General features: G+C 41.2%; 1 protein-coding gene across 2 annotated transcripts in view; it reads right to left on the reverse strand.

Moving 5' to 3' along the window:
* Positions 1 to 25,068, reverse strand: part of Mctp2 (multiple C2 and transmembrane domain containing 2) — a 221,499-nt gene that overhangs the window by 20,601 nt on the left and 175,830 nt on the right. For both annotated transcript variants that reach the window (XM_021210215.2, XM_029532890.1), the window contains 3 exons: positions 22,564 to 22,686; positions 21,121 to 21,162; positions 4,600 to 4,709 (listed from right to left, as the gene is read on the reverse strand). In XM_021210215.2, coding sequence (XP_021065874.1) covers positions 4,600 to 4,709; positions 21,121 to 21,162; positions 22,564 to 22,686 — 275 coding nt within the window. The remainder of the gene's footprint in view (positions 1 to 4,599; positions 4,710 to 21,120; positions 21,163 to 22,563; positions 22,687 to 25,068) is intronic.

Below are 25,068 nucleotides of genomic sequence, written 5' to 3' on the forward strand. Positions count from 1 at the left end.
CAGCAGTATGGAAGTGTAAGCCAAATAAACCCTTTCCTCCCCAACTTGCTTCTTGGTCATGATGTTTGTGCAGGAATAGAAACCCTGACTAAGACAGCTCCCTAACAAGTTCTCTCAGATACAGAAGGAAATGACAATTCTCCAGCTTCACCAAAAACTTCCATGGAATAGAGACTAAATCCAACTGGAATTTTCTATTTGTGGGGAATTTTGAAGAACAGAAAATTAACTGGCCGCAGTATTCATCATAGCTGCAAAATCCTAGGCATGTGTATGTATCATAAAATCCAGCAATAAAGGGGCTCAAATAGCACATGAATCACTGGGTATCACAGAGCACAGAGTTCATTCCAGGGTGGTGAGCTTGACATCCCATCTACAAGTCAACCACGACACTTCCGTAAATCAGCAGAAAGAGAGAAGTGGGTACGTAGATCGTGCCGATGAATACGCAGAAAGAGTGTTTGACAAACCCGACTCAGGTGGACGATAAAATGGAGCGATAATGAGGCACCAAAGGGACCCTTCTAAATCTCAACTCCAGCTTCACAGCCACCTAGAGTGGAAGTCTTCCCTCGCTGTGATCTCTCTGAGACGCAATCAGTGGAAGTGATCTCCACCAACCAAGTTCTGCTCAGTGTTCTCTTCTGTCCATGACTAGTGCTCTAAACTAAGCGAAAACGCACGGGGGCTGTAGTGAAAGGATGGAAACGTCTCTTAAAAGACAGGAAGATTGAACAGAAAATCCAAATTCCTCCTCGGGGAAGAAGTCAGGTAAAGTGACTTGCTGGGCCAGAGTGGGTTGGAACCCACACAGGGAGCCTCCCCTACTCAGAGGAGAAGAGGAGGGAGAGGGGGAGAGGCTGTGTGAGGGGGACCCTTGAAGGAGGAGGGCCTATGATTGGCATGTAAAGCGAATTAAATAAATTAAAAAGAAAAAAGAGATGCAGTAACATAACCATTGAAGATCAATAGAACTGAAGGAGGAAGATATATTTTATTTTTAAACACCAGTAAGGAGCAGGTAGAAAGTAAAATCTCTTTTTAAAAATGGAATTGAAAGTAATGACAAACAAATCAAGAACTTGAGAATCAGTTTCTCACACACTTGAGTGTCAAAAATCTAATATGACAACTAAGATGATTGGAAAGATGGAGGGAGACATCAATTCATGTGACCCTAACTTTTGTGTGTGCCAGTGTATGTATGCCCAAGGCCAGAATTCTAATGGGAGTCCTCTATAGCACACCTATGGTTGAAGAACCTTGCTCAATCACAGATTTCCCATCTTGAAACCAAATAATTAAGGAAATACTTGTATAGACTTGAGTAGTTTTCCTGAGTTGGGAGCTCTCCAAAATCTAATCATGGGGTGGGAGGAGCTAAGTTTCTTAACATGAGCCTACCACCATGTGAGAGAAATTATTTTGGAAATTTTAAGGCACTTAGCAAAAATGATTAGGGCAGCACCCAATGACATGCATGCATCCCCACACTACCTTGGGATTATTTCATGAAAATCCAATAGTTACTGTTTTACTCAGGCTAGGACAAAATGAAGCCCTCAGATGCCTGCTCTCTTGGAAACAAAAGCTACTGGCCACCGGTTCCTGTAGATTCTTCTCTATGGCATAACCAACAAGATGGCCTCATTTAGTACACGTGCTGTTCTGCTAGCTTGCTAATATGCTTCTGGGCATTTATTCTTTGATCTGTTCTGTTGAACATCCTCCTCACAAGGTAAACACAAAATGTGCTGCTGTCAATGCAATGGATTCCCTGTGATTCTAACTGCACTACGCTTGCATTCCTAACACCACTTCCTGCCTTATACAGACGGGCCTCGTACACTCTAGACCATTCAAACCAGTGAATCTCCATCTTCCTAGGACTTCCACTCTTACCAACTGTTCCTTGAAGTTTTGCCTAGATACTCTAAGACACAGGGTTGGAGGCACCCTTCCATAAAGAGCATTCAATACACTCAGATCCTCAGAATCCTTTGACCTGCTCTCCAGGAGAGTGTAGTGCCGACTAAAATTTTCAATACCATATGTGCAAGGATTTGAAATGTGCCTATGTTATAACAAGCAATCAGAGAAGATAAGCAGGAAAGATAAAATACTAATACTGCTTTTTCTCTGTACACACAGCAGTGGTGAAGAGTTTCATGTAAATGCCCCATGTTGCCAAAAGATGGCTAGAAGTTTTCCTGATTTGTAAGCATGGAGTTACAATAGAATTCCAAGAGTGTGACAAATGGCATCCCACTTGAATGCCCAGCAGGGAGCTTAAGGTCACTGTAATAATGAACAGGCCAGGAATTAATACGAGTCCAGCCTCTTAGCCTTCCTGTGTTGCAGCTGGGCAGAACAGAGCTCTGTTCATGGCCTGGAAACACGTTCCGGGCATGGCCACCACAGCTGTGCTGGGCACAGCTGCCCATCAAAAGCACTGTAGAGACGAGCCTATTTAAATCACGACACCCTGCTCTCCCCTCACACACGTTTCCTTGTACATTTATCAGCTACACAACAGCTACACTTGTGTTTTAGCGATGTCCAAGAATGGGCAGTTTTACCAAACAGCATCTTCCTTCCTTAGCCTCGCCCCTACTCCACATCCTCTTATCCTCCTGGCTCTGCTCTCAGGACATTCTTCATTCTTTTTTTTTGTTTGTTTGTTCATTGACTTTTTTTTTCTGTCTCTTTAAGGCCTTTTGTAATGTGTCCCATCTCTAAATATCATCACTTCTTTCCCTATCTTGTAGACATACTGCTTCCCCCACCTCTCCTTGTATCTTCTACAGTGTTTGGATTTGAGTTGATGTGCAGTGTATCCATCTGCTGCAGCCCTCATCCACCATTTGCCAAACTCTCTCCTCCCATTCTTGGAACTGCTTAGAAGTAGACCAGCCTTGCCTCTACCTCCCGCTCTTTTAAGTCACATTTTGCACTCATCCAGCTTCCCCCAGCATCCTACCTTGCTTTTATCTCCTAGAGCTATCTAGTTCTATTTTTGTTTTGCAGATTTTCTTCTTCACTGAAAATAAAAAAATAGATTCTTGCCGAGTTAGAGTCTAACAGTAAAAGACACAGGTTCAAACCCAAGCTCTGAGGCTTACTGACCGTGACCTTGGACTGCAGACTTAATCACAGTCTTTAGCATCTTTGTACTAGAAATCCTTGCTGTTTGTTTTTGCCTTCATTTGTTTGGTTTTGCTTGCTTTTGTAGAGAAATTTGTATTGGGCACTTAGCATACCTGCTTGTTTACATAAAAATAGGAAATTACAGAATAAATGTGTTGGACGGAGTTCACAGGGCCTACAAGGATGAAAGATGCACTCTCTAGCATGATAAGGAAAGTCCTCATGGGTAGTGGTGGCACATACCTTTGATCTCAGCACTAGGAGGGGCCAGAGACAGGTAGATCTTTGAGTTTGAGGCTAGCCTGTACTACAGAGTGAGTTCTAGGACAGCCAGGGCTACACTTAGAAACCCTGTCTTGAAAAACCAAAAAAAAAAAAAAAAAGAAAAGAAAAGAAAAGAAAAGAAAAGAAAAGAGTCCTAAGATATCCATAGAGGTTATGACATAATTTCATGTCTCTCTACTTAATACACTATTAGTTCTGTACCAACTTTGGAGAAATAAGAAAAGCTATTCTAGTGATTTGCTGGATTGTGGGGTTCAGATTTAAAGAACCCCTGGTGCACATTTGCTCCCCTCTGATCTCTGAATCAACCCAGGGGCTTTTCACTGAAACCAGGATATCTCTGAAAGGGAAAAGGCATGATTAATAACTGCTCACAGAGACTGAGACAGCATGCACAGAGTCTGCATGAGTCTGCACTAGGTCCTCTGCATCTCTAGGATGCATTTCGGTTTAATGTTCTCTTGGGATTCCTGAGTACAAATGAGTGGACCTCTCTTGCGTTTCTCTTGGGCTCTTTTCCATCTGTTGTTTAGTTTTTTTTTTTTTTTTTCTAACTTCAATGTGATAGTTTCTGTTTTATCTTAATATATTTTATTTTGTCATTTTGCTATCTCTTGGAAGCCTGTTCCTGTCTAATGGCAGATAGAAAAGGAGCAGATCTGGATGGGAGATGAGGTGGGGAGGGGCCGGGAAGAGTGGAGGGAGGAGAAACCATAATCAGGATATATTATGTGAGAGAGGAATCATTTCTTTTGTTTCCTTTTTGCCTTGTTTTTCCAGTCACAGTTTTTCTGTGTAGCCCTGCCTCTCCTGGAACTCAATCTGTAGACCAGGTTGACCTCGAACTCAGAGATCTGCCTGCCTCTGCCTCCTAAGTGCTGAGATTAAAGGGGTGTGACACCACTGCCCTGCCAAGAATCTATTTTCAATAACTGTAAAAACAAAAAAATAGTCATGTAAAAAGAACCATACTGTCATCCCAGTTCTGACATTCCCCACATCGGTCATGGTGACAAGCCCAAAGGACAACACAGATGAATGAAACCCCTGTTTGAAAAATTCCATTGCTTTCTTCATCACTTACAGGATCCTAGAACCCCCTTTTCCACCATCCTGTGGGTACCAGATCTAGTTTACACACCACCGAACATGGGTAGAACTTACTTCTTAATCCTTTCTCCAAAAGAAGCAACCTCCTCCAAGATGTTCTGGACAGTGGAAACAATATCCTGGACCATATAGATTCTCTCGATTATGCCCTTTTTCTCAGATTCCTAGGAAACACAGAAAGCAAGATTTATGTTAGCTACTTGAAAAACAGAGTAATTGCAAGACAACAATCACATGTGTCACAAATACATATTGACTCCAAGCTATAAAGGCCTCTTTTTTTATTTTGGTTGGTGTCACACACACTGTGGCTCCCAGTCACCATCTTAGGATCCAAAAGTGATACCAGGAGGCCCTTGGGTTGAGCGGCTTCGGGTCCCTACAGAGAATTCTATAAAAGCTGTTTTATATGTGTCCAGCTGTTTTCCCCTCTCCTCAGACAGTCTAAAGTACACTTATTGCCTCTTCTATGACAGTGCTGCAGATATGCCCCTTAGAAACAGCAGGTTACTCTAGAGTACACACAGTAAGTTTCCAGGTACTGTGACTTCTGACACAAACTGTTACAGTGTAATAATCATGTCCCCAACACACTGCAGACACCAGGAAAACATCCACAAAACTTTGGCAACTATGTCACAAACAAAGCAAGCATCAAAGACACGTGTAGGCAGCTGGATTGCAGAGGTCCATGGGTCACAGCCAGCAAGCAGGTCTGACATTGTATTATGTCACTTATTTATGAGCTTAGAGTACTATATACTCTTATCTTCCTCAGTGACCACTGTCTAAGAATGTTACCTCTCTAAGTTATGTATAGATCTTCAATATATTTACTGTGCTAAGTAGCTATAGCACCACTAATATAATTTAATGATATTGCAAATTATTGCACAAATTGCTACAATCTATTTTCATATTATTCCTTGGCTTATCTCTTCCGTACTCTTGTCTCTTTGTCTCAATTCAGCCTACTGTGCTTGCTATGTACAGTAAGAGTCTTTGCAACCTTTGCAAACAAGTAACAAGAGATTGTTACTTGGGTTAGGATTATGATAAATCACTCAGTAAGGTACCACTCCTAGGTTACCCTCCATGCTATGAAAGGGAGGGAGGGAGGGAGGGAGGGAGGAAGGAAAAAATAAAACAAACATAGAAACAGAGAAAGACAAATAACTAATTTTTATGCTCTATTTCTGCTTCATTTAAAAAGAGCCACGAGTGGAGTGAGGAGAATCGTGCTTCCTGTGGTGGTTATGGGTAAAAGCACCAATAAGGCAGGAATGTGTAATCATCCATTTAAGTAGTCCCAATCCCATCGTTTGGTGTGGAAAGAAACACTGAGGCTGCTCCTTCTTGCAGTGGCAACTTTGCAAGACAGTTTTACTATCCTTAACTTTCAAATTACTTTCCCCTTATTATTATTCTTTAAGCACTTTGTTCTAAAAATTAGACATGCTGCCAAGACGATCTCATTCGTACCCAGCAACCCACAATTGTCTATGAATGGGCACAATGGTCAAAACCCACCTCTGTCTGCTCCATAGGCCCTGTGTTTACAAAGGAGCATTTGAAGGCTCTGGGGAGCTTGACCCTGAGGGCAAAGGAGCTTCCTCTTTGCATTAGCATTGACTTTAGGTCAAAACAATTTTTTGGAAAGTGATTCAAGTTTCTGTGTGGATCAATTTTCTAAGAAACTTCCCATATTAATTGTTTGATTTTTTTTCTTTTTTACCTCTACAAAAGAACCAAAACTTAAGTGTTAATTAGTGTACCAAACTAATGAAGGATTGTGACAGCATCCTTTCAGTTTTTAAATGAGTTTGACGTTTTGCTTTGAGTATTCGGTATCCACAGATGAAACTCAGATTTGCATATTTTTAAGAGTCAGAGCAATTAAAATCCTGTACATTTAGAATTATCACCTAACTCATTTTGATTTATTGGCTAAACTATAAAAATTCCTTAATTTTATTTTATAATATATTGTTGAGAACAAGAATATATATAGTACATGTGCATTAAAATAAAAAAGCTATTATGTTGATTATGTGAATAATTGAAACTGACACACAAAGTGTCATGAATGGTGCATGGGATAAACACTAAGATGCACTCAACAGATACACTTTGCCTGTGGTTCCCCTTTCCTTGATGATCAGCCTGTCACAGGTTATACATTCTGTGAACTTTATTTTTTTTAATAATATATCACTATTAGTTTTTTTTTTAAGATTTATTTATTATTATTCACTGTATCTGTCTTCACACATGCCAGAAGAGGACATCAGATCTCATTATGAGTGGTTGTGAGCCACCATGTGGTTGCTGGGATTTGAACTCAGGACCTTCAGAGGAGCAGTCAGTGCTCTTACCCGCTGAGCTATCTCACTAGCCCAGCATTCTGTGAACTTTTATTTCATTCTCTCATTCCTAATAAAGTTGTTCTTAACCACCTTCAGAGTGGAACTTAATGGACATTGAAACAGCATCGTAGTAGACCCTGCTATAGACAAAATTGAGAGCGACTTTCTCTCTTTCTTTATTAGATATTTTCTTTATTTACATTTCAAATGCTATCCCCTTTCCTAGTTTCCCTTCTGAAAATGCCCTATCCCTTTCCCCCTTCCCCTGTTCCCCAACCCACCCACTCCCATTCCTGCTCCTGGCATTCCCCTATACTGGGGCATAGAGCCTTCACAGGAACAAGGGCCTCTCCTTCCATTGATGACCGACTAGGCCATCCTCTGCTACATATAAGCTCGAGTCACAACTTCTACCATGTGTTTTCTTTGATTGGTGGTATAGTTCCAAGGAGCTCTGGGGGTATTGGTTAGTTCATATTGATGTTCCTCCTATGGGGCGTCAGACCCCTTCAGCTCCCTGGGTACTTTCTCTAGCTCCTTCATTGGGGATCTTGTGCTTCGTCCAACGGATGACTGTGAGCATCCACTTCTGTATTTGCCAGGCACTGGCAGAGCCTCCCAGGAGACAGCTCTATCAGGCTCCTGCCAGCAGGCTCTTGTTGGCATCTGCCTAGTGTCTGGGTTTGGTGGTTGTTTATGGGGTAGACCTCCAAGTGGGGCAGTGAGAGCAACTTTCTCAACAAGTGTTTAGGCACCCTGAAAACTCACAATAAATGTGATAGGTGGAAGAAATCTTTAATTCTGTACAGTAATATCAATTTTATATATGCAGGATATATTGAATATCCATTGCTATGAACTTTCTCTACATTTTTAAAGATAGTGCTTCCAATAAGATATTTACCTTATTTGAGTATTTTACAGAAATTATTCAGAAGGACTATGGGCTTGTTAGTTTATATTTCTAGATATACTATATTTTATATTCAAATAGTTTTATCATAATTTGAAAAAAATTATAGTTTGCATATACTTGTCCATTTTTAGTCTTCCAGGATGTGATATAGCAATAGGGCTCCCACAAGGTACCCGTCTTTCCTGCTAACAGAATCATGAAGTCTGTAGGCCTTTTCTCAGAGTGCCTACCTATCCTTGCACTGGGTATTTTGCTATAGCAACATCAAGAAACCTAAAATATAGCAGCACACTAATCACTACCATTAGGGTAATAGTATCAGAGAATTGTTATTTATTAAATATATATACCTATAATAGGTATATCATACAGGTATTCTTTTTATTTAAGCTAAATTACAAGTTATATGTATTTAAACCATATATATATATATATATATATATATATATATATATATATATATATTAAACTATATATGTATCATTCTTCTTGAAGTACTGAAGTGCATTATACAAGTTTTTTAAGTCCAAATTATTCAATATAGCAGGAGAAATGAAACTGAATCCTGTATCCAGGCTAGTTTTCCATCATCTTATCTATGGCATGGATTCAATTCTGAATCTATTTAACACACATTTACACCCTTCTTATTCTTCTCCCTAACCACTCCGAATTAGCAGTTTAGAGGTTTTGTGTATCTTGTAGCCTAGGCCATGGCATGGCACAGTAGGCTGGTAGAGCCAGTGGCTGATGGGACAGAGGAATGAGTTGAGTTTCCACAAGTGCCTGAGACAGAAACAGGCTGCCACTTTGTTCTGTTGGTGACCATTCACAGCCTGCCTCCAGGCATAGCTAGTTCTAGCCCCTGGAAGGAGTCAGGGATGGATCATCTCTGCTTGCCTACTAGGTTTAACCAACTGTTATCCTTTAGAGGTTGGCTACCTACGAACAGATTTTAAGAGTCATAGTAGTGGCCATTAGGAAAGCCTAAGCCTATGTTTCGTTTTAACATAAATGTTAAGTATTATACTTAGCTCTAAAATGAAGACTATTAACACATAAAAATTTCCTAGAAAAACAAGGATATATCATATATCATTTTCCTCTGAAATGTATTCATATAGGAAGGGATCATTTTTTTCCCAGTGTTTTCATTCCAATGAATTTTATTTCCCACACCCTCTATAATATGACATGGGATATCTCCATCTGGAGGATGTATCTTCTGTTCCTTAAGTGGCTTTGGTGGTCTTTTGACAATGTCCCTTTATGTTGATCAAGCCATAACAGCCTCTATTCTACTTGAAGGTGGTATTTGTACTTTCATAGTTGCATATGTGATTAGCATCTTTCACACACTCCCACTCTACTATTCCATGGTGGAACTTAGTAGTCCAGAAGATAAGACCAGCTGACTCTATCTCACTGCATCCTTAGGATCCACAAAATTGCCCTGGGGACTCCACAGGGCTAGGATGCTTTCTTGATGAAGAAATTGGTCGATACAGGGAATGGGCAGGGATGTTAAAGGATTGTTTGCATTGACCTGGGAACCTGACAGGTATATAAAAAAATACCAAGCAACATTCTAGATCTCATAAATCTATAAAAATAAATAGTTGAAATCAAGTCCTATGGAGTTAGAGGAGCCTCTTCAGGGTACTCACAAACACTGACTGCTGTCTGTCCTCTTCCTTCAAGCCATAATTCTAACCCTTAGTTATCTAATTACACATTTATTCATTGTAGTTGCTTGATGGACAACAGCATCCATTGGCCCATCGTGAGTGGCACTATTAGGACTAGCACCAACTATAGTGGGCTGGACCCTCCCATAGCAACCATTCATTAAAAAAAAAAAATAGCCCATAACCTTCCATACAGGCCAATTTTACTATGATATTTTCTCAATTAAGATCCCCTTTTCCCAGATATGTCTATGTTTGCACAGAGTTGACAAAAAAAAAAAATAAATCAGGAAAGAAGCTTTATAACATATGTAAATTACCTGGTATCTTCACTAACCTGAACCCCTTCCCTTCAAGCAGGCAAGAGACAAAGGATGAACAGCCTTTTGTCTAACTTAAAGAATACTGGGATGTATTTGGGTTTCTTAAGAGAGGCTCTTCTGGGACAAGTCTGTTCATGTTGCCCTGATGCTCTAAGAGATCGTCTAGCAGCTGGATGTGCACCCCGCTGGCTTTATTTACACATCTCAGATTGAACCAGGGGATGTGGTGATAACAGTTTAGCAGATACAGCATTGCATCTGCTGCTGACACCACACTGCCTGGTTCGGGTAAGAGTGATTCCTTCAGAAAGACAGACAGCAGCAGCACGCCCCTGGTCCTCTCACCACAGAGGCTCCTGACTCCTACAGAGAACTGTGGGTAGAAAAGACTGATGACCATTGGTGTGCCTGCACAAATGAACAAGATGATTGCAACTGACCACACCACCACAGCGGGGTCTTCCTTGTGATTATAAACCTGCAAAAGTGGACACCTCATGACCAGGGCTCTAGTTGATGTGCAAGTACCTGTTATGGATAGCAGGGGGTGGGAGTGGAGGTGGGGGTGGGGTGGGGCGGGGAAAGACGACTTCAAATCCATAATCCAATCTCACAAGGGTCCTTTTGGTTACATGTATGCATGTGGTATGTATGTTTGTGTGTATGTTTGCACATGTGTACATGTGGGGCATATGGAAGTGGATGTCAGAGGTTGGTGGCATTGTCTCCATCCTTTATGTATTAGGCAGAGTTTCTTAATAGTGCCCAGGGCCGCTGCTTTGCTAGACTGGGTGGCAAGCTTGCTCTGGGGACCCAGTTTCTACCTCCCATGCACGAGTATTCCACATGGGCTGCTCTGCCCTCCTGCTTATGTGGGTGCTGGGGATATGAGCTCAGGTCCTTATGCTTGAGTAACCAGTCATTTTAGCTACTTTTATCCATTGCTCCAGCTCACCAGTTCCTGCTTTGTGATTTGTTTCATTCTCTATAAGAATGAGTGTCAGTAGCAGGGGGAAAAGAATGACAAATTCCAATTCTTGGCTGGTAGAAGCTGAGAAGGAGGGCCACCCCATAGGAAGACCAGTAGTCTCAACTAATCCAGACGCCTGAGATCTCTCAAACAATGAGCCACCAACCAGGCAGCATACTGGAGCTGGTCCTAGGACACCCCCACCTCCCATCCCCCCCACCCCTGACACATATATAGCAGAAGACTGCCTGGTCTAGCCTCAGTGGGAGAACATACTCTTGAGAGACTTGAAGCCCCAGGGAGTGGGAAGGCCTGGCAGCACTGCATCCTCTTGCAGACAGGGAGGGAGGAGGAATGAGATGAGGAACCATGTGCGGGTGGGGGACCAGGAGGGGGACTGTAAAAGAAGAAATTTAAAAATTGTTTATCAAGCAAACATGACAAATGCAAAAAATAAAAATCACTATTTTTAAATTGTACATTTGCTTATAGGGCATTAGAAGGTCGAGTCTTAGGCTGAGTTTTATAGAGTTAAGGATCAATAGTGTGCCTGTGGCATAACATAGCTGTTCACTCTATTAAAGAGAAAAACATCACAGAGAATACATCAGGTGAGCTTGCCTTCCTTAAGGCCTTGTTGGCTACCTTGTGTCTCCAGTGAACACAGCTCTGTAGGTGCAATGGCAGAGTTTTGAGCCTCTGGGAGAGAATTAACACCGGCAAATGAATTTACAATTAAGAATTAATTATATAATCAGTATGTTACTTTAAATCTTTCCTGCTTGTTCTGGTTTAGAAAAACACTCATTTTCTGTATTAATTATCTGAGCAAAATCAGGGAGGTACTCCTGAAAATTGACCGTGACAGGAAAATAAAAAATAGTGTAGACATGCTTAAAAACTGAGTGATATTTGTCAAAGAATGTTCACAAGTCCCCAAAGGATCAAGACAAAGTTTTTATCTCAAGATTCTCCCAGTAATGTCAACCACCCAGATGAAAGATGCAAAACTGGGGTTTTAGCCAAGGAAAATGCATTGTCTGTTTTAATTCATTGAATATTAGAGAACTGTAAGTTGAAAACTTGAACGATCAACATTAGAAATTGATTGAATAGCATTTAGCATGGAAAAAATACCTTAATATTTGTGCTAACAAAAGGCTTGTTAGCAGTATTTCTGCTGCAGGATATTAAAAATTGTTCCCTAGGCAACTTAGCTTCATGAACTAGGAACCTACTTCAGGGTTTTGCCCACGAGGCATGTTCAGGGATGCAGGAAGTCAACATTATGGGGCATGCTATTAAATTGGGAGTGGGCGCTAGAAGCCCATGGGCAAGCTTACCCGGAGTACATAGTTATGAAAAGCAAAACAAAAGACAAACCCAAAAAACCCTGTGTCAAACACAGCAGGAGGCAAGGACCACTACCCAAGGTTGTCACCTGATGCTTATAAGTGTATTGGGACACACAGTCATCTAGAGGACCACTCGTAGACATGCATGCACAAAGGTAATGTCGGGTCTCTTTATTTTTATTTTTATACGTACGTCTATGGAGAACAGAGAAAGAGGGCATCAGAAGCCTTGACTTTGCAGTCCCATGACAGCCACAGCTGTCCTGTGGATGCTGGGAAACTGATCCCAGCATGTCCTCTGAGCCATCTCCCCAGCCACAAAGGTTATGTTTTAACAATACATGGGAAAGGCAATGCATGCTCTTTCTGGAGAGTACTTCTATCTCAAATAGGTCTCTCACTTTGAGGAAACGAATACAAAACTGTTTTGAATCAATACCTGATCTGAGCTTTACCCTGCTGTAGCCATCTGATCCTGACAAAGAGCTCTGCCCTCTTGTTTATCAGTGTGTGCTTTCGCCTTGAAGCAGGAGTCTTGCCTGGTGTCCAACGAAAGGATGTGGAAAAGGAAAAGACCACAACCGCGGACATCTTGAGGAAGCTACTGGAAACACACAAAGGTAAAAGAAGCAGCCATCCTTAATCTTTGGGTCTCAAATGCTGGGTGGGCTGATACCCTGGACCAGCTGACAAATGGATGCCGCCATAAGGTAAAGACGACTCGTGGCTGCTGTACCTGGGGCTACTGATGGCAGGTCTACAAGGAGAGATGGATTTTTGGCTTTGTGGTGTGCATCCTGTACCATCCTCCTAGGTAAGAAAGGGATGATACTACTGGGTGAGATAGTCATCTGATTAAGAGAAGCAAAAGGTAGGACTGAGGACACGACTCAGTAAAGTACTTGCCATCTTACCATGAGGATGTTGGTTTGGGTCCCAGAATAAGCAAATGTAAAAGGCAGAAATGTCAGCACTCATCTGGAAAGGAGTAAGTGGGGTGAGACAGGCAAGATAGATTCTTGAAGCTCATTGGATGGCCCACTTGGCTGAACTGATGAACTTTCCATAGTAAGAAACCTTGTCTTACAAAATAGTAGATGGGAAGTGGGCAGAAAAGGCATCTGACCTCTGACCTCCACGCTCATGCATGACAGACCCACAATAAGATGTATAGAACACACATACGCAGAAATTTCAAAAGCTAAAGGTAATTCTCATACACTGAGATGACTCAAACATCAGCTCCTATAAACAGTCTTGATTCCCTCAACATTTCCCTTCAACAGCCTCAGTGTCTTTCCAACTATATGCAAGGGTGACTCATCTAGTACTGTAGTTTTCACGGGAGAACTTGTGTGACCGTGACCTTTATATTCACAGAGAACCTGCTACAGAGAAAAACACCAGCAAATGTTGCTGTTGCTGCAGTGTGGAATGAATGAATGAATGAATGAAGAGTGACATGCCTGTTTCCAAACAATGTAATACACTTTACCAATAATATTTTGCTGGGAGGATCTGGATTTGAGTCCCACTGTGAATCTGACAGAGAAATCGCTGAAGGGTTCATTTCTCCTCAGTGAGATTTATTAATTAATGCCTGGGGGGGGAATTAATAACCAGTGGGATATTTTGAGTACTGAATGAGTTAGAGGACACAAAAGGCTGCAGTGCTTGAACTTTATAAAGTCACTAATGTTTCCATGCGCTTGAGTATTTAAATATTTTACTATCTTGTTATAAATCAATTACTGTTACAGTCATTTCTTCATGCATTACTTTCCTGGTAGGAAAAAATGTGGTAACTCTATATCCTACCAATTTCTTTTTATAAACTGTCAACTCATAAATTATCTAAAATGTATCCTATAAACTTCCTGGATAATTTGGAAATAGGATGGGGTGGGACATCTTGAAACTGTAGCTTTCATTGGGAAACACATGAATAACCATTACTCCCCTAAAAAAAAAAAAAAGACTACTGGGTGATGGTCTCTTCAAGCTCCCATGGTAAGTTTCAAACTCAAGGCAACAGAGGCAGCCTCAAAAGCATTAAGAAAAGTAAAGGAAACCACAACTAATAAACAGAGAAATGACTTTTAGGGTCTAGAGGAAGGAATGTCAGAAGTGGGAGAGAAATAGGAGGGGGGAGGAGAGAGTGCCATTATGCGTAGTTTACTGGTGTGACATTGGGAAAGAACACAATTTACTAATAAGAGAAATGGCCCATGGATAACCAGGATACAGTGTCCAGTTTATTCTCCCATAGCTTCATGGAATAATTTTAGACGTGGGAAAGTAATCAGCTTGATGTAGTACTGACTGCTGCAGAAACAGAGCACTAGACTCTGTGCTTTTCAATAGTAATGTTACCTAATAACAGCACAGAAGACACATTGAATTTACAGCCTGGTGTGTCCTGCCTCACGTTGTTTGAAAGCACATACCAAGAACGACACTCATAGTGGATGTTTTAAAACATCTTCAAGTACCAGGGACTCTGCTCAGTGTCACGACAAGCAAGGTATCCGAATAATGTCCAAGGACGAAGTTAAGAGCATCTTTGGATTCCCGCAGAAGGAAGCGAAGTCTCAACCCTTTGAAGAATGGAGACTGGGTTTTCAAAAAGGAAATGTGCATAAGATAATATGTCAAAGAAGTCCTGGAACTCAGGAATTCGCCCTCTTGTGATACAAAACACACATCTACTGGTCATTAAGAATTGGCTGCAACCCGTCTCCTACTCAAATCTTAAAAGTAATATAGTGTGGTAGAGATCTAACAGTAAAATGACCATATTAATAAAAAAAACACATTAAATCAAATTATCAGAGCTTCAATAAAAAATGAGCATTTACTTTACTACCCTGGAAGTTTCGATGGTCAGGTTCTCTGCACTACATTCTGCATATAGGTTTGTGCTTGTTCAAAAATCGTACGCACATACATGCACGCGTGACTGCATACCTAAAGCTATCCACTCAAAGAAGCTTGCTGGAATTTTTCTTTTCTTAACAATATTACACTTTGTAATTATTAACTGGAGCTGTGTACTATAATTAACAAAAATCACTGATCTACATCGTGTGTGTGTGTGTGTGTGTGTGTGTGTGTGTGTCTGTCTGGGTATTTCTGTCGGTCTATGTGCCTATGCTGGTATGTTTAAGTCTGTGCCTATGTGAGTGTGTCTGTATGTGTGTTTCCGTCTGTGTCTATATGTGCCTCTGTATGTGTCTCTATGTGTATACATATGTCTGTGTGTATGCATCTGTGTGTGTGTATATATGTGTGTACTGGTTTCATTATTTTTGCTTTCTTAAGAAGATAAAAAAGAAAATGAGCAAAACTCCCCTTTCTGATGCACTGTCAGACAATCCATGGTCAATAATATTCTTTAGTTTAAGGGAACAAACAATTCCACCTCTCTAGAAATTAACCATGGTAGTCCTGGGCCCCACATCAAAAGGACATTGCAGGTTTACTCTAAAAGAAAGTCCCAAGTGCTTGACATGCATGCAAATCAGGATGGAAAAAAATCTGTTTAAATGCCAACAGTGATGTCATGCTAAGTACTGAAAGAGTTATTTTTTAATGTGTTTGTGTGTGAGTGTATGTATGTGTACCAGCTATGTTCAGTTGCATACACAGACCACAAGAGGGTAACAGATTCCCCCTGGAATCAGACTTATACATGGTTGTGTGCCACCTGACCTGGATGCAGGAAACAGAATCCAGGCCCCCCGCCAGAGCAGTCAGTGCTCTTAATCACTGGACCGTCTCTTCAATCTCAGAATGCCAAGTTTTCTAATCAGGAACAGTACATGCCATGCCAATTCATCTTTACTTATTACAGAATGTCCCTCAATGAATACTTAGACATTTCTTGTTTAAGGAAACATATCCATTATTAGATTTTATTCATAACTGATATAAATGGATGAATTTCTTTTCTCATTAACACTGACAGTTACCCATGCCATCATCAATGACCCTGAAAGAAGAAGCCACTAATGTCTCCTCACATCTAGTTATACAAAAACTAACCTATACTGTGAATATCAGAGCAGGCTATTTTTTTCTGATAGCAAGAAGCAAAATGTTTTTTTTTTTGTTTTTAATTTTATTACCTTCTGTTATGCTTTCATTTTTCTGATGCTAATAGCAAGTGCTGTAATATTCTATGTAAGTAACCACTGGGCTGGAACAAGAAAGAAACTCTCTGGAAAAGTATTTATACTTTCAACAATGAAAACAAGATATTATTGTCTTATATGACCTTTCATAAATATGGGTTACAGCATTTTACACAATCGTTTCTTGGTTCATGCTTCAATTACTGACCTTTACTGTGTAGAAAATTAATGCAATTTTCATTGTAGTCCATCCGTACAAATAAGGTCCACATGCAGGATTCCTCATAGGAAATTTAATAAAAAAGAGAAAATGCCAACTGATTGTTGTTGGCTGAACTCAGCCATTATCTGTTTGTTCTGGGGTCCCTGGAAAACTATAGCTGCAACAAGCAATCTCTTCCGGGGACCATCTGGCATAAGAAAGAAGAATTTTTCTTTCTTCAAAGTTTAGTTTGTGTGCTTTGTTTCTTAAAAGCCAAAAAATATAGTTACCTGCAAGATGTATGTGTATCACAAAAGAAAAGAAGGCAGAATTGTGACATCCAATCTGGTTTCTAACATAGATAACTGCAGTGTGCTGTTAAGAATGAGAAGAAGCCAGCGGCAACAGCGATATCATTTTGCAACCATCTCTATCCCAGACAATAAAAGTATGACAGATCCCAGACCGTGCATGCCCTGGTCTATGAGTCAGAGAAAGGCAGAAGATGGGAGTACACTCTTCCCCAGAGAAGCTGGGCCAAGCAGCCCTTTATCCTTCATCAACTGTGATGGCATTTGCTGGGCAGGGGAACTGGAGAAGAAGGTGTGTCACTCTCAGGATAGATGGGTAGCATGGAGTAGCTTCCCTCCCTTCTGCCTTTGTAGGGAACAACTCTATATTTATCATTTGTAAATGGCCCCTCCTGTATCGGATGTTTTACAGATCCCAGAAGCATGTGCTGTCATGTCTAACACACAACAGAAGCCATGGGACTCCGTGAAGAGGATCATTCAACAATCCCCTGTGGTAGGGAGTGCCCCTGTCATTGCCTGGCCAGGTCTCAGACAAACACATTATGGTGCTGGGGACCTGTCCACAGAGAGAAAATGATGCATTGAATCACACGTGGGACGTGTCCTCAAGAAGTCTTAGTGCTGAACTTGAAGTTTAACAAATCTAGTTTTAGTTTAGCAAATTCCCAAGAGAAGAGTCCTGGCTAGTTTTATGACAGCTTGACACAAGCAAGACTCATTTAGGAAAACAGAACTTCAGTTAAGAAAATGTTCTGAACAGACTGGCCTGTGGTCATGATTATGGAACGTTTTCTTGATTGATAATGGATGTGGGAGGGCCCATTTCACCAAGTGTGATTCTGGGCTAGTAGTCCTAGGTGTTGTAAGAAAGCAGGATGAAGAAGCCCTGCGGAACAAACCAGTAAGCACCATCCTTCCATGGCCTCTTTATTAGCCCCTGCCTCCATGTTCCTGCTCTACTTGAGTTCATGCCGGGATACTTCTCAGTGATGTACCATGTTGTGAAAGGGTAAGCTGAAATAAATCAAACCCTTTCCTCCCCAAGTTTCTCTTTATCATGGTGTTTGATGGTAGCCATAGAAACCCTAAGACAAGAAACAAGAGTGGCATGATATGGGCGGAGACTAAAAGTATGCCAGGCTCCCTAGCAACAGCAAGGTGTGTTTATCAGAAAGAACAAAGATAGCTTTCTTTTTCTCATTTGGGATTTTTTTTTTCTTTAGAAAGTTATTTAAAAATATAAAACCAAGGAAACAAAATGCAATGGTTACAACCAAACTCGGAAAAGAATATGCTGACATGCCTTCATAGAAACATCTCAGAACTGAATAAACCCTGAAGTGAGTGAGGACAGCAACACCGCCAACCCTCTCCACACAGGACCTGTTGATGACACTTTTGTCTGGAGCGCCACACTACGTCCTGGTCTGTTTCTGTGGATGGCCTTTTTAGATGCTTCCTGCAGCGATCCTCGCCCAGAACTAGTTGAAATGCAGCACACAAGGCTCCTTCTCTAGAACCCCAGGCAGCTCTTGAAGAGATGATGCTCTGGGATAGATTCTAGATTGGACTTTGTTGCCTGATAGCCAGTTGGAGAACACATGAGAGCCGTTATCTTTATCAGTGTAGCTGTGGCTGCTTGCAAAAAAAAAAAATCTTGAAGATCAGGCCTGTTAACTACTGGCATTCCCTGACACAAGTAGGTACTACAGAGTCATCACAGATCCTCTCTTGAGATTCAAGCCATTCCTTCCCATGCCTCTGAGTCAGCTATGTGTGATTCTGGTCTAGTTTAACACAGCCTCTAGATACTCTGGGGATAGTAAAGTAGTAAATCGGCTGTGGAAGGTTAGCCATGGGGTCAGTGTAGTGAGTTGTTCACCTATTAAGCTTTGGGGAAGTTGTCATTTATGTGTGGGAAAAAGTTTTCAGTCGTGCAGCTGATTTGGGATAACCTAGGCTCTTATAAGTATCTCCTCACCCATTCTATAATAATTCCCATAAGCTCACAGGGGTCACTGGTGTAACCATGGTGAGTTTGTTCTGCTCCCATCTTGGTGCCCTATTACAGGTAAGAAGCCATTTTTTACATCTGTCCAGTGAGAGTTCACAAACTACTTTTACATCAAGTGTTTTGGGGTTTTCTGTATGATTGTTTGATATAGTATCTCAATCGGTACCTCAGCCTGTTCTCAAACTCACAGCAATCCTCCTGCCTCAGCCTCACAAGCCCTGGGATTGCACTTCTGAGCCACCATGAATTGATCTATTCCCTCCAGTTGGAAGCTTTTAAAAATGTGATATGCTAAAGATATTCTATCACAACTGTCCTGGGGGGGGTAAATGTGGTCCTGTTTCACGGGTGGCACATTTAACAAATTTAGATAAAACAAAATCTGCCTCACTTTTAAGCTCTGTTTTTTAAAAACTTTAATTTTTGCCTAGTGTGATATTGTGATATAATAAGAAATACATATTTTGCCTTGGGTCCTGGCTGTTGGCCAGAACTCTTAAAGCTCTTGAGCTTTGCTAAGTGATAAGAGGCGGGAGTGTGTTCTGTTGTATTCGGGTATCATCTTTAGTTCCTGAAACAGGTCTGGATCTAGAGGGGTGGGAGGAGAACCTGTTGCTGCAGAACAAGGTCCTTTCCTTCACACCCAAGATTAAGTGAGGGTAGGGTCTTCTGAAAAGCCCCTGGCTGGGGGGAACATCACACCCTGGACCAAGCATCTGATGATAGGACTGAAATCTGCGGGACCCCCTCCCAAGTTCCTGACCCTCCAACCATAGAGACAGAATCCACTATCACCAAGGGACACTGATTTACCTAATCGATCTTGTATTGCTAGAGAAACATGCATAGACACATTAGTAGAAGCATCAACCATTGTCATGAGGCTTCTGTGCAGACAAATGTAAGGATTTCCTGGGCCTAGAGGGAGTGTGAAAGCTCCCCACCCTGTCCCACACGTGTCCTTCTGCATCTCTTCTATTTGATTGTTCCCAAGTTGAATCATTTATCATAAGCCAATACGAGGAAGCAAGTATTCTCCTGAGTTTTGTGAGCAATTCTAGAAATTTATTAAATCCCTGGGATAGGTTACAGGAACCCCACCTTACAGCTGGCTGTCAGAAGTACAAGAGGGAAGTGGACTCAAACAGGTTTAAAATAACCACTTGTAAGAATCTAGTAAAACATCCCTCTGTGCGCTGAGCTTGATCTTTGCCTAACATTTAATGGTTTGATCATTCAGAAACCATTTGATTCAGTTAATCAATAATTATTTAAAAAAAAAAAACCCAAGCTTTTATTAGCTATCACTTATATTCTGGAGAGAGACAAGTTTTAAAAACACACTGTGCTTTATTCTATTGTGTCTTTAATAATGATTGCCTTTAGATGACAGATAAGATTCACTCTGTAACACACTCATTTGCTTCAAATGGGCAAAACCATCTGGTCCCCTCAATTAACTGCAAGGCTCTGGAGTCACAGAACCAATCTCTGTACTGATGTCTGTTCCGCAGGCAGGCATTCCTATGGCACACTTGCTCTGCAGGTCCTCCTTTCTGCCCTTTCCTCTCTCACAAGTCTCCTCCCTGCCACCACCACGGGCCCCACACACCCAGGTTTTAAGGGACTGGAAGTCCATTAAGCTCAAAGCCTCTCATTTGGTACTTCACTTTTTTTTTTTTTTCCCACTTTGTTCCAGAAGGCTTGCCTGGAAGTGTAATGACAACAGAAGCAGCAGATTTGAGAGATTGTCCCAGGAGAAGGAACAGGACAGATGTACCCAGACATATAGCAGAGAACGCTGCCAGCAACAGCTGGGGAAGTGACAGGCTCTGACGTGGGTGACCACCCCGCGGAGCGGATGGGAACCTAAAGGAGCAGCCACTTCCCTTGATTTGCTCTTGACTTTGCGTCCCAGCGACAGAGAAAGGACCATCTTGGTTCGTGTCCTGCCTCTTAGAAAAGTTCAGGGATTTGCACCTGTTTTACCCTCTGTCCCTTTGAACATGTTTAGGAAAGACTAAATTCCTCAGTGTCCACCAGAACAATGAATGCACATCATCACTGTCACTAAAAGTAATCATAGTGAGATCTGAAGGATAGTTATAAACATCAGAGAAAAGGAGATGTTATAGTCATATCATTTTATATAATCAAGAGGTTGATCCTTTTTAAATCATAATGTTTATATAATTTTATATAAGGCCAAAAAGTCCAAACAGACACAGCCTAGAACAACACAGTGTGGCCAACATTAGCTCCTATTAAGGGACTGACATCAATACACCACTTACCTTCTCTTCCTCTTTCTCTTCCTCCTCTATGTCTGTGCTATCCTGAAAAGAAATCCCATAACTTGTTAATTAAGTTTGACAGTCAACTGGGATTACCCAATGCAAATGAAACAGGCATTTTAAAGTTTTCTTTTAGGGCTAAAACTCATTATTCTCTTGTAAAAAGTCACACTTTAAAAGCTCAGAAACCCTGTGGCAAGGTTATAAACAATATCTATCATCTACTTAAAACCACTAGGTATAAATAAATCTATTGTGTAAGTGTCCTTTGACAGCATCTACCTTCAAAACTTCATAGCCAAGTCATCTTTTCTGTTAACAGTTTTGTTCTTCTCTGGCTGATAATCCAATTGCTATGTTAAATCTGAAAATACTTATAGTTATAAGGACCATTCTGTTCCCTTTGCAGCCATTACTGAAACAGTCTACAGTAGAAAATGTATTTGTCTAAATATAATGCTTTTTAAGAGTGCTACATTACCCCCCTTGGGGTTGTAGGAACAGAGAAGGGAAGGAAACCAAAGACTCTGATATTGACTAACAGGAATGTCTTTAGAACAGGGGCTGGACTACAGCCATGTTGCTACTGGGTTTGGTTAGAGCAGTTTAGATTGCCTTTCTGGGTAACAGGAAAATTTTACACCATGTAACTGCTATGTCTAAAGGTGAGCATTGGTCAGCTATGAGGCCACAGGCCTTTACTCCCAGTGCTCTGGAGACAGAGTTAGAGGGGGATCTCTGGGCATTTAAGATTGGACTCTGCAACAGCTGTCACCAAGACAATCGGGGATATAAAGTGAGACTAAAACATAAAACAAAACAAAACAACAAAACAAAGCCATCATTTGGGTTCAGGAGCAAGGGAAGAACAATCAGTAGAGAGAATCTGGGACTTTTTCAACTGGAAGACTTACTTTTCTGCTTAATCATGTGAAAATCAGACTTCCTATTCACTATGACTCTACCAGTTTCAAGTAATTTTCTAATTTATAACTGTTAAAAGAAGTGACTATAAAGTGACCAGAGTACTCTACTCTATTCCAACAACCCTCCGAGCAGTCATGAAGTAACTTCTCTCAGGCTGGTGCTTCCCCACTTCTGATAAACCTCACTAGCTTCAGCTGCCAGTCTGTAAGACACTCACTGACTGTATAGGAGATTAGCTTAACCACCATTGGCACCATTCATGTCTCATAAAAGCCAATAGGTAGATAGGAATGCAGTGAAGAAAGGCAGGTGGTGCGCAGGGAAATGAGGGTTGAACACCATTATAGTTGGGAGAGCTAGATGCCATCATCTTGAGACATGATTTCTGCAGTTATTCCCTGTGACTTTGAACTATCACTCCATGGCTGTAAACCTTCATTGTACTACCATTGACAAAATGAAAATGGAAGTTCTTGCCTCATTCATAGTTGTAGAACTCTGAGGATCTTTGCTTACCTGGCTGTCCTGGCTGCTGCTGGCTTTCCCTTTCATGGGTCTGAGGAAGTTGTATAGAAAGAGTAGCAACAATGCCAGAGGAATCATGTAGAGTTCAAAATTCCAGACGGTGACCAAAAACACCTACCAGGAAGACAAATAAAGACTCAGTGACCATTGGGTAAAACAGAGGGTGGGAATTTTATATTGCTAATTCATTGACATAAAAGGATTAAGTTTATGGATAGCTTCAAAAAGGGTGAAGGCACAAATGAGTACAGTCACCATGAACAACGGTGTGCAGTTCCAAAAAAAAAAAAAACAACTTGAAATATGTATGACCAAACTATATCATTACTGGCAAATACCCCAATGACTGCATTTCCAATTACAGAGACACATGTTTACCCATGTTCAGAGCTGATCTATTCACAATAGCTGGGACATGAAAATAACCTAGATGATGAACCCTTAAGTGATGAAAAGTAGTTAAAAATAAATGTTCCCTATACAAAGTGGAATTCCCTTCAGCTGTAAAGAAAGATAAAATGTATAGATAAATGAATGGACATGGAAAAGGCACTAAGCGACCTAGCCAGACCCAGAAAATCAAATGCTACATGTTCTCATTCATGTGGTTGATGTTTTTAACTTAGAGTACCATTGCCTGAGTACTCCACCCTGCCAAGCATCCCCCGTGGTAGGAGTGGGTGAGAAGGTGCTCAGACTCTTGAAGCAGCTGAGAATGAAGCAGCAAGCTCCTTTATTAAGTCTCGGGGAGCATCCTTTTAAACCCTCCATTTGCATCCTATTGGTTTGATCCTAAGCCGGTGTGTCCTCCAATTGGCATTTCCAGATTGGCTATTATTGTATGCATCACCAATCGCTAGGTTCTCAGGCAGGCTTCAGTTTGATCTTCATGTGGAAGTTGCCTCTGTGGCTACACAGCCCCCCTCGTTGTTTACTAACTTCATGCAGAAGTGACCACTGCCCTGGCATGGGGTCTTTCTGTTCCTCCTACAGAATAACTACTGTAGAAAGCATGGAACTGCAACGAGACCATGTGTTGAAGGGATTGGGATATCTTAGGGAAGAGTGAATAGCAGAACTCAAGTGGTAGGAGGAGGAAAATGGCATAATGGAGAGCGAGGTTTAAATGGGGTGAGGGACGGGAGGAGAGGGTAAAGAACCAGTTTGGGAGAAAGGATAACTAACACTGAAGATGGCTGAAATATGAAACCTACTGTTCGCAAAGCTATAGATGATAAATAAATGATTGATAGACAAATAGATTATAGATAGATAGACACACAGACACACAGGCAGATAGATAGATAGATAGATAGATAGATAGATAGATAGATAGATAGATAGATAGACAGACAGATAGATGATAGACAGACACATGGTAGAGAAAAGTGGAGTTTCCTTACACTGGAGATAATGTTTCTCCCAGAAGACATAAGTTGCTTAAAAATAAAGTCCTGTGTTGGGTATGAGGGATTTCTAAGCTTTTGGATAGGGATGTCAGAGACACTCACAGTATGGAGTCTTGTAACTGCTCTTGATTGCTAACCAGAACTTCATGGTAAGACCCTACTGCTGAGAATACCACTTTGTTTATAGGATGTGGAAAAATAAAGTTGGTATTAACAAGGAAGCATCCTCTCTGATGGCTGGGTATCAAATTACTGGAAAGTGGTATGTAGGATGCTTTGGAGGGAAAGAGTCATTAACATTTGACCCAAAGTGTTAACCCTATGGGCTTAAAAAAAAAAAAAAAAAAAATGCCTGGGCTGACAAGATAGGCTTATACCATAGTGGCACAATTATTATAGGAGTTACCAACTACATTCTTAATGGATTTTAAAAATCCCCAACACAGGAGGAAATGCTTGTTTAATAATATAAATCTAGGCAAGAACCCACTGTTGGAGAGATCATAGGCTTCAGGGATAAGCCTATTACTATTATTCGGCTAAATGGACAAGTCTCAGACTTCCCTCTACATTCAGACCTTGGCCATAGTATAGCTCTCAGACCTCATCAGAGGTGTTTCTTTGTTCAGGTGACACTGGCTAATGCAGAAATTAATAACTGGTCAAAATTCAGAGAATAGCGGTCATTGGAGTCCTCAGACACAGTAGGACATCTGTATCACAACCTCTTTCCCCAAAGCTCAGGGGCCACTGCAGAAGAGGTGGGAAGACTGAATAAAGGAGCCAGAGGTCAGAGAGAACTGGAGCAAATTAGTGCTTTCTGGACGGGGAAAGATTGACACACTGATGAACCAGTCCCTAGCTAAGGAGAACCAATGGCTTCTGGCGGAATGAGACTCGTTTTCTTTAAGGCTGTGGCTTCTAGTCCCTGGTAGGGTGACTATGCTGTGGTGCATGGACCCATACTTAAAGAGTATATGAGAAGCACAAACAGAACTTGGTTATGGCCAATTCCTGCTATTAGTAAAGACAGTTGGAACTATGGAGAATGACTGACAAGATTTCAAACTACAGGTATTTAACATAC

This window comes from Mus pahari, chromosome 1 (genome assembly GCF_900095145.1).
Source record: "Mus pahari chromosome 1, PAHARI_EIJ_v1.1, whole genome shotgun sequence".
Lineage (NCBI taxonomy): Eukaryota > Metazoa > Chordata > Mammalia > Rodentia > Muridae > Mus > Mus pahari.